Source organism: Cyprinus carpio, chromosome B13, assembly GCF_018340385.1.
Source record: "Cyprinus carpio isolate SPL01 chromosome B13, ASM1834038v1, whole genome shotgun sequence".
In the NCBI taxonomy this organism is placed as follows: domain Eukaryota; kingdom Metazoa; phylum Chordata; class Actinopteri; order Cypriniformes; family Cyprinidae; genus Cyprinus; species Cyprinus carpio.
In genome coordinates this window covers 12,129,464-12,140,484 of record NC_056609.1, presented here as the reverse complement: position 1 = coordinate 12,140,484, position 11,021 = coordinate 12,129,464, and the positions used below count along the sequence as shown (strand labels likewise).

The 11,021-nt window shown below is 36.2% G+C and overlaps 1 protein-coding gene across 1 annotated transcript; it reads left to right on the top strand.

The window, feature by feature from the left end:
• The first annotated feature begins 7,699 nt into the window (after positions 1–7,699).
• On the top strand, positions 7,700–8,967 carry noto (notochord homeobox). Its single transcript, XM_019094599.2, has 3 exons — positions 7,700–8,154; positions 8,247–8,437; positions 8,542–8,967. Exons 1-3 carry the CDS (start codon positions 7,809–7,811, stop codon positions 8,734–8,736), a joined length of 732 nt encoding a protein of 243 aa, XP_018950144.1. The 5' UTR covers positions 7,700–7,808; the 3' UTR covers positions 8,737–8,967.
• The last annotated feature ends 2,054 nt before the right edge of the window (positions 8,968–11,021 follow it).

Here is an 11,021-nt window from a genome sequence, read left to right as displayed (position 1 = left end):
GCTGTTCCCAGAGTGCTGTATCAAGGCACCTCAGTGGGAAGTCTGTGGGAAGGAAAAAGTGTGGCAAAATACACAATCATGGGGAAGACTCCTGACTTGACAGTTGTCCAAAAGACGACCATTGATACCTTGCACCTTACCTTGTGGGGGAGATTCACAAAGAGTGGACTGCAGCTGGAGTCAGTGCTTCAAGAACCACTACACAAAGACGTATGCAAGACATGGGTTTCAGCTGTCACATTCCTTGTGTCAAGCCACTCTTGAACAACAGACAGCGTCAGAAGCGTCTCGCTTGGGCTAAAGACAAAAAGGACTGGACTGCTGCTGAGTGGTCCAAAGTTATGTTCTCTGATGAAAGTAAATTTTGCATTTCCTTTGGAAATCAGCGTCCCAGAGTCTGAAGGAAGAGAGGAGAGGCACACAAACCACGTTGCTTGAGGTCCAGTTGTAAAGTTTTCACAGTCAGTGATGGTTTGGGGGTGCCATGTCATCTGCTGGTGTTGGTCCACTGTGTTTTCTGAGGTCCAAGGTCAACACAGCCGTATACCAGGAAGTTTTAGAGCACTTCATGCTTCCTGCTGCTGACCAACTTTATGGAGATGCAGATTTCATTTTCAAACAGGACTTGGCACCTGCACACAGTGCCAAAGCTTCCAGTACTTGGTTTAAGGACCATGGTATCCCTGTGCTTAATTGGCCAGCAAACTCGCCTGACTTTAACCCCATAGAAAATCTGACTTTAACCCCATAGAAGGCCACTATAAGAGCAACCTGGGCTCTCATAACACCTGAGCAATGCCACAGACTGATCAACTCAATGCCACACCGAATTGCTGCAGTAATTCAGGCAAAAGGAGCCCCAACTATTGAGTGCTGTACATGCTCATACTTTTCATGTTCATACTTTTCAGTTGGCCAAGATTTCTAAAAATCCTTTCTTTGTATTGGTCTTAAGGAATATTCTAATTTTTTTACATACTGAATTTGGGATTTTCCTTAGTTGTCAGTTATAATCATCAAAATGAAAAGAAATAAACATTTGAAATATATCAGTCTGTGTGTAATGAATGAATATAATATACAAGTTTCACTTTTTTGAATGGAATTAGTGAAATAAATCAACTTTTTGATGATATTCTAATTATATGACCAGCACCTGTATATATATATATATATATATATATATATAGTACATGTGTATTTTTAAAAAAAAATTAAATAGCAAAACTGTTTTCAACACTAATAATAATAGGAAGAAATGTTTCTTGAGCAGCAAATCATCATACTAGAATGATTTCTGAAGGATTATGTGACACTGAAGACCGGAGTATTGGCTGCTTTGACATTACAGCAATAAATTATATTTTGAAATAGATTAAGATAGAAAACAGTTATTTTAAATTGCAATAATATTTCACAATATTGATGTGTTTACTGTATTTTTGATCAAATAAATGCAGCCTTGGTGAGGATAAGACTTAAAAACTTTTGAACAGTGGTGTGCATAATAAACATGACAAACATGTACTGTAAAATGTTTTTTTATCTTTTTGGGTAACCTAAATATGTGCTTGATATAAGAGTTTTATTTAAGTCAATAGTCAATTGAAGTTGAAATAGACCCGTGATAACATCTACTTAGCTAGGTTTTTACTCCCTAAGAACTAAATTATTTGTGGTGCTTTATAAAAAATAGTGCAATAAACTGCCCCAAAATGGTTCGTTGTTATTACGGCATGAGGTTGAGACATGTAGCTTTGCTCTAGATTGCATTGTGTGCAAAAAGGGCCAAGACTGTCTCTATAAAGTAGGGTTGTCTGAATCTCTATAGCAGGATGTTTAAAAAATACATCCATGACTTTTCTAAGTCCAGGGCTGATCACAGTAGTCAGGTATTCTGACACTGTTTACTCTCCTTTCTCTGTGACAGGAAGTGAAAACACTGATCAAATGTCAAAGTCCAACCCACCAATTCTCACCTCCATTAAAGGGTGTCACCTTGCATAACTTTCCCAAATACCCCCCTAAAATGCCTCATATAATTCCACTACCCACTCTAAAATACCACCGTAAACTCTCCCCTGCTCCTCAGGACCACCTGCGTGGGATTTGGAAACAGGCTATCGATAGATCACACATTCCATTATTGATTTATTGAGATTACACCAAACATCACATTCTGTCGCCACAATGTTCACCTCCAGTGAAAATTTCACACCGTGTATGTAGCCGAGTGTGACAGAGGCTGTGACATATGACAACATTAACTCTTGTATTGAAGGCTGTAATGGCCATAAACCAACAGACATTACCAGATCAGACTTACAAAACAAGAAATATAACAGATCAGAATAAAGGAAAATATTATATATATATATATATATATATATATATATATATATATATATATATATATATATATATATATATATATACACACACACATTTATTATGAAGGGTCTATTGTCTTTATCTAGAGTACACTTTGTTTTGGTTATAAAACATGAAACATTTATATTAATTATATAAGATGTTACTAAGCGTAATTAATTATTTTGGTTAATTGTGAATAGATGATGAGACTGTTTCTATGTACATACAAAATCAATTTAACAGATCACTAGATTTGTAATAGAACAGTCTGCAATGTCATTTCAGTGCCAAAAACAATTGATCAAAGGGTGACGGCAGCAATGGCATTGTAATGTTACAGATTTCAAATAAATGTGTTCCCTTTAAACTTTCATTTCATCAAAGAATCCTGAAAGTGATATATCAGTTCTGACAAAACTATTTAGCAGCATGGCTGTTTTGAATACTGATAGTAATAAGAAATGTTTCTTAAGCTGTAAATCATCATATTAAAATGATTTCTGAAAGATCATGTGACACTGAAGACTGAAGTGATGATGTGGAAAATACAGCTTTGCATGAAATAATCACTGAAATTAAAATAGTCTGCTAAACTTAGTATTTAAATATAATTAATGACATATTATTATAATATTCAAATCAGTTAAAGACACACAAATAAATCCTGCTCAACTGACATATTTGATATACAATGCAAATATTAATAATTATAAAGATAATGCACAATGAAAATAGTGTGTAAAAATGCAGAAAAATGAGGAGAATCTATATTTTCTTCACATGATTAAATTTTTATGGGGCAAAATGGTTCAAGTGTTTGACCCAAGGATCTGCTTTTGGTTTCTAAGCAATCACTTTTCCAAAAAAGCAATCAAGTCACGTTATTAGTCTTCAGTTCCGTCCATGTTCTATTGTTGCTCCTGATGAGCAGACAAGAATGAGACAAAGAGCTGGAAGGAAAATAGGACATTAGTTGCATGGCCTAAACGATCGTGACAACAGCCCGGTGTTTTTAAACCCTGCAGCCCTACAGAGAGCATCAAGCATCTGAAATGGCAATTGGTCCAGTTGAAAATGCTGGACCATCAAGTCAAGGTGGGGTCAAACTGTGTCAGACAGCCTGAATACACACGCAAAATATCACTCTCTCCAGGGACGAGACCTTTACTCACTGCACTGTCAAACTAACCTTTCTGCTATTTTTACACTACAAATATGAAATGAGAAATATACAATCTGCTTTATCTCAGATCTCATATCTCAGATCTTGTTAACAATATATCATCTACAAGATGTTGTAGAGAGATGACAATAAACCGTCATGACTGTGATGTGACTCACAATCATCTTGGCTTGGTACTTGGTTGAAATTGCTTGTGTTAAAGCAAAAAGTTATAAATCTCCTGAAAAGTATCTAATAAATGAAGAAAGGTGGAGCAAAATTTAAAATTAAAGCATCAAAAAAGTAGGTATAGTTCCACTTTTCATGTATATATGCAAACAAAATTTCATCATAGTTAAGATAAAGACAAAAGTGACAACCTGTAATCGAGTTATGACTGTTTGCTGGTGTAACCTAATATATTTGGTTGATTCAGAGATAAATCATATTTTTGAAATCATGTGACTTAAAAAAAATGACTCAATTTTGGATTAAGCATGTTTCAACATTTATTTCAGTGTACATCACAATTCAGCTGAAATGTGTATTGGAGCTAGACATACCTGGTCGTCCAGTTGAGCTGCTTGAAACAGTAATGGTAGATAGAGCAATTTGCCTTGTTTCTCCTTGATGACCCTGATGGTCCCATCGGAGTGAAAAGAGACGGTATATGGTCCATTCTGCAGTATTATGCGACTGCATTTGTACAGAAGTTATCTTGATGCCTATTGACTGAGGTGAGATAATCAGGGGAGATAATTGGTCAGTTTTCACCTCTGAGGTAATAATCTTAATGTCACTTGCTAAATAAAACACTAAGCATTACATCCCAACAATAAAACCAATAGCACTTTTTAGTAAAACAGAAACGTATTTAACAGTGAACTGAAACTGTATCATGTTGAACTCATAATGCAGTCTGGTAAAGCAGATGCACAACCGGTTAAGTCAAAAGAAAAGTGAGAAACTATAAGTGTAACATTTCAACAAAGTGTAAGATTTTTAATGTACATGTATTCAAAATAATCATTTTACTCTTAGCCAGAATCTGCAACATTAAAGATCAATCAAAATAACAAAACAGACTCAACTAGACAACTGTCTTCTGCACATCAGTTTTTTTTTTTTTTTTTTTTGTCCGAAAATAATTGGAATTGAAGGTTTGATGTGACAGCTCTGGGTGGTGTGTTGAGTTTCAGTTTTACAGAAAAAGGATGTTGTTGAAGGAGGAGCAGCCTGTACTTCACTATGACTATGAAAAGGACCACCAACACAAAAAAGCCCATCAGTGTATTCTCTGTCTGGCTCCAATACACAAACCAGCACTTATCCTTGATTTCGGTTGATGTCTGAGCCTAGCAACACATTCTGTCCTTGAAATCATAAACACATCATAAATGATACATTATAAAACCATGTTCTTCACGATTAACAGAACAAGCAGATCATAAGAAAATGAATGGGAATGAATGAATTAATGTGAATTAGCTAAAACGTAATTTGTTCTGAATTGCTATTAGATTGTTTTGGGAAGTATGGTGATGGGTGATTCAACAGAGTTTATAGTGAGTAATCACAATATAACATGAGTTGCATGGTGATGCACTGGAGTGGTGCTGATGAGAAATACAATAATGAATTCATCTTTTTAACCACAGAGAAGCGTGGAGGGAGATGTGTCATGATGTGGAGGCATTTTCAGCTGCTGCTGCAGTGAGCTGCTTCACTGTGAAAAGTCAGTTTTGCTTTGGAGTACAAGAGAATATTGCAGAATGACTTGCTTCCCACAACTGAAAAGTTATTATACGAGAAACGATTAGATGTTATTTTTCCACAAGAAAATGCTCTGGCCTATGTGGCAAAGACAACCAAGAAATGGCTTGAGAACAAATCCATCATGTTTTTGCCTGGTCTCACTTTTTTAATTGAAGCACACAGACAAGGCTTCTGTTAAAGCAATAAACAGAGGTCAAAAAGCTATCTCAATTTCTTTCTTTTGATAATAAAAAGAAAACCCCTTATAACTGTACATAATGGGCAAGCGTGCAAACACTGCTGTCCAGATGTGCTTGCTCTGGATTCAGACGTGAGGACTAAACAGTAATATGTAAACACCGCCTCGCGCGGCGTGATTCATTTCTTTCAAGACCGTTCAGAGAAACGTGTTAACAAACAAGGAAAACTTGGTCTATGTGGTCAGAAGCAGAGCTGCTCCGGGCGCAGAAGCGCGCTGTTTGCGCTGTTCATTAGACGCGTTGGTGTCAGGTGCGCTGCTGTAATTAGAAAACGCGCCGGTCAAAGGAAGAACTGTTTAACTGAGCTTTAGCAAGTCCTCTGCACTGAACTTGTCTTTTAGCAATGAGCGCGCAAAGTTTGCAGAGCTGACTATAATCCTCCCTTGAAAGAGCGCGTCTTTGTTCTAATGCAATGTTAGAAAGCAAATCACTTCCTTTAGTGAAGCCGCTGCTTTTCATCTGTGGCGTTTTATGTCCTAATTAAGAGCCAATGGGGACTCCCTCTTTACATAAGTGGTTTCCTCCCATCACTGGTCCTCAAAATCAGGCTTTGTTCAGACATGAATTATGCTCCAGGCACACAGAAATATCACCATGCTTCATTTTCACTCTAAATGCCAACATACGCGATAATGAGTTAAAAATGTTAAATTAGGCCTATTTTATGTTATTTCTAACGCAAGGACAGCTAATTCTGAAAAGCCGCAGATAATAATCAGATCATTATAAATGGATTTGTGGCGAGTTGGATAAACTTTAAATAAATTTTAAGTTAATGTAGTCAGCTGATTTCATATATATATTTGTTATTACTATTATTAAAGTTTCTTCTCTGAGACAGGCTGCTATGCACACTTCATTTCATAATTTCTGTATAGTCTACACAAGTAACAGTGTGTGCATCTCCGTTCTAATTATTCTTTAACCGATATCAAAAGGAGAAAGGGGCTGAATTTATTCAATTATAAATATTTAAGAGAAGCTTAGAAGTCACGAATCACGCTCTATTCAGTAGACTTCTGCAGTGGAAATTTACAAAAGATTAGCTGCTCATCGGAGTTACTATCCCGACACGAAGTAAAATCAGCGGGCTTCGCACTTAGAGTGAGAAAACTGAAGCCCGGGTGAGGCAAATCTCCTCTCCAATTTTCGGGGAACGCCAAAACTGACAAAAACACAATTGCCACAAGGTGCAATACACGCCAGCGCCTGATTGAGGGAGGAGAACTGATCAATGTGTTTACATGAACCACAGTAGAAGAGATCTCACTATCATACCTACTTTCATTTGACACCTCGAGACTGAAACTGGAAGTGAATTCTGACATTATCCACAACACGTAGGTGTGAGGCTACCGTTGTCTGCGCCGTAAAACATCTTTTCATCATTATGCCATAACAACATCTTAGTTTCAATCTAATTAACTTATCACAATCATTTCTGCCCGATTTAATGAGTTTCAACTCGTCTCGTTTTCTTAATCAGTAAACAACTTCAGAGTGGCTGATAAGTGCACTCATCTGCACTGCAAGCTGCATGGCACCATGCACAAGTTTTGAAATTTGATAAGAGTGTGTGGCCTAAATTACGAATTAGTTCACTAACCACGATTCAAAGATTTAGATGACAATCTGGAGTCTTAAAGACTGGCAACAGGCTTTCATAGAGATGTACGGGTCGAGTCGTAATGTGATTAGTAGGTTTTTGCCCCTTTTCCTTGACCTCTGAATGTGAGGGAATTTGTTCCGCTGTGTGTCGCACTCGGCGGTACCCTTTGAATACATGAAATAAGATGATTTGAGTTACATCAATGCACTCTCACAGGACAAATAAGATGACCTGGGTAACATCAATGAATTCTCGCAGGACGTTTCTGTGGCGCATAGCCATACAGGAATTTGTAGTAAATCTGGACCTCCTGGCTCTCGGCTCTTGACCCCCTCTCTGTGTTTCTGGGCTAGCCTACCTCCGGGGGCATGTAGTGCAGAGGGCCATTAGGATATTTGACAATCTCAGCTTGTTACAACTCCATCAGTTAATTGGATCCCTTGCAGAGCCGCTCGTTTGACTCATCTGCCACTTAAAAAGACAAAGGCGCGCTGGGGGTCGTTCACACCTCGCGCCCCTGAGCAGGTATAAAAGAGCCGCTGGCTCTCCGAACTTCATTCCACTCAACTCTTCACAAGGTCGAGAACATCTCTACTGCGTATAAGGTTTAGCCAGCTTTTTGGACTTTTAACCCACACAAACAGAAGCCATGCAGATGCCTGGAAGAGCTTATGAAAGCTATGGACAATCAGTGCGTCAGTTCCATCCGGACTATGCCACTTCATCAAAACCAAGCACAGGGAAATCCTTCACAATCGACGCTCTGCTTGCGAGGCCTGACCATACGGAGAGAGACAGGACAGGTGTGTATCGGAACATATCCAACCAAGCGCCAGTCTCGAGCTCCGCTGTCCCATTTGCGGCACAGGTGTATTCGCAAATGCCACATTTTGCGTACAACCAGAGTATCTTGCATATGCAGACTGGGTATCCTGTCTTCTGCTACCCGCCTTACAACTTCCAGACAACATGTCGTGGAGCTATGTACTCACAAGGTATGTTTGACGAATTCGTTTTTAAAGATATTTACTGAGATAAAGGAACGATGTTATAATACCCTAACCAATGCAACTTTTCTCACGCACAGACAATGCTGTACTGGCCAAAGCAGCAGTACACTCTCACTATAAACACAAAGCTGGAAAATCAAAGCGAATGCGCACAAGTTTTACCAACGAGCAGCTTTCCAGACTGGAGAAGGAGTTCGCACGGCAGCAGTATATGGTGGGATCAGAGCGCTTCCTCCTGGCATCTGCTCTCCAACTCACAGAAGCACAGGTAAATTCTGAAATACAATTATGAATACATTTATATTTAAAATGTAACCCAAATATTTAGTTCCCACAGTTTATATGCTAAACCTTTTTTTCTTGTAACTCCAGGTAAAAGTTTGGTTCCAGAACAGACGCATCAAATGGAGAAAACAGAGTCTTGAGCAACAACAAGCCAAACTAGCCAAACTGGGACTCGTTGTGCCTCCAAAAAGCCCCGGATCCCAGGGCAGAGAGGATGAGGAGAGGGATTTCACAGAAGAGTCTGATGTAGACATTGACATCGACGATTCACTTCAAGACTGAAAAAAAAAAAATCACACTCGCTGTTACTTTTATAGAGTGTGTTTTTGTACATATTTGATTTTCTCTAGATGACACAGTCTTCTCTATTTGTACAAATATTTAATTAATAGATTTATATTTAAGGTGTTTCTCTTACGCACCATTGCTCTTATAAGAGTAGGATATCTTTGTTTTCGTTAAAACGTTTGTGTATGAATGAAATAAAGGACATATATATTTAAAATTGAATTCATGTTCTTTGTTGTTTCTATGAAATGTAAATTTTCTCTCTGAAATTGTAATTTAAACATTTAGGGTGTCCACAAAAAAAAAAACACGATTGTATCTCAAATGTAAAAACTATTTAAATACATTTACTAAAAATTATTGGTTATATTATAATATATGCATGTATAATGTAATATCAAGTATATTGTGACAAATTGCAATCTAGTAATCAAACAGGGAAACAATTGTACACGGCTACATGCATAATCTACAATCTAATTTAAATTAAATTTAGGTAAATTAAGGGGATTATTTCACATGTACTAAGAATTTATGTTGCATATCAACGCATACAAAATAACCTTACTCAGCAGTAATAATCCAATAAAATAAATGACAACATTATAGCAAATATAAAGATAATATTCAAATTCATACATAGTAGCTAATATAATTAAAACCATATCATTATACCAGGGTAGCCTCAATATAATTATAATTACTTAATTTGTAGTTGACTTATTTAATTACAATTTCAGGCATTTTGCCACTCTTCCAAATGCAAAATAATGTTGATTTTACAACAAATTAACTCTACTTAATTTATAAGACAATGACCTTCACAATCATAAATGCAATAGTATAAGAGGAAATTATAATTTAATTAAATTAAATAATTAAATTAAAATTATCTATACAAAAGGGTTACTATATATATATATATATATATATATAGATATATATATATATATATATATATATATATATATATATATATATACATTAGGGCTGTCAAATGATTTAATCACGATTAATCACATCCAAAATAAAAGTTTTGTTTTACATAATATATTTGTGTATACTGTGTATATTTATTATGTATATATAAATACACACACATGCATGTATATATTTAAGAAGAATATGTTATGTTTATATATTAAATATATTTATATATAATATAAAATATAAGAATATAAATATATAAATGTATATACATGTAAATATTTTCTAAATATATAATTTATGTGTGTGTATTTATATATACATAATAAATATACCCTGTACACATACATATATTATGTAAACAAAACTTTTATTTTGAATGTGATTAATCGTGATTAATCATTTGACAGCCCTAATATATATATATAATGAGAACCCCCAAGGGTCAAATGATATACACAAATAGACTCATTTGGAATTGTGTCAACTTTGCTGATGCGACAAAGTTGGATGAGAAGACAAAAAAAAGCTTATCTGAGTTCCAAGTGCAGCTGTTGGAGCCAGGTAGTGTGTCTCTCCATTGTAGACAGAGCCTTTTAGACATGGTTGTGTCTTCTTGTTGTCTCTGCTCCACAGCAGACTAAGACATGCTAAAGCCCGTTAGCATGGCAGCTTTGTGCAGTGGCTGGCCTAATAGTCTTGATAAGGATGGATTAGTAATCCTGCTCTAAGAACACACTGATTACTAGTTAACAAACTCGTCACAATGTTTCTGTTCCACTCTCTTAATCCAGTTAAGACCTAAAGGAATACAGAAGGGCCAAAGGATAATGTCAATGAATAATGTTTCATCTTTAAAATAACACACAATCAAATGATCATGGCAAGTCAAATGATTGAAACGTATATATTTATGACATTTCAGACTGTTCCAGTTCCAGTCAGTCAGCGCTGTGCATTTTATCTTTATGCTGTATGTATACAAAATGCCTATTATTATTATACAAAATTAAATAATGCATGCATTTGAATAATAAAAAATGTAAGCCTTACAGTAAAGAAAAAAAATAATTAAAATGTATTTATTTGTGAGAGTGTACAGGAAGCGCTGCAACACTCATTATTGTCCCATGGGTTCCATTTCACATGATTACTGGCTTTAGAGAAGAATAAAGCCTATTATGAGAGCACTGTCATGGAGACCTCTCTTCCTTAATCCTAAATCCTCTCCAAACAGGTACTTCTGGAAGCTCTCTGTGACATGCAGTACATAGATAAAGAAAAATAAAGAGAGAAAGAGACTGACAGAGCAAGAAATGGAACATGCATCCATCTGCTGCTGCTGTCCCCGT

Coding starts and splice junctions, on each gene's coding strand:
- noto (XM_019094599.2), top strand. CDS start 7,809: ATGCAGATGCCTGGAAGAGCTTATGAAAGCTATGGACAATCAGTGCGT. Junction 8,155..8,246: donor TGGAGCTATGTACTCACAAG/GTATGTTTGACG, acceptor TCTCACGCACAG/ACAATGCTGTACTGGCCAAA. Junction 8,438..8,541: donor TCCAACTCACAGAAGCACAG/GTAAATTCTGAA, acceptor TTGTAACTCCAG/GTAAAAGTTTGGTTCCAGAA.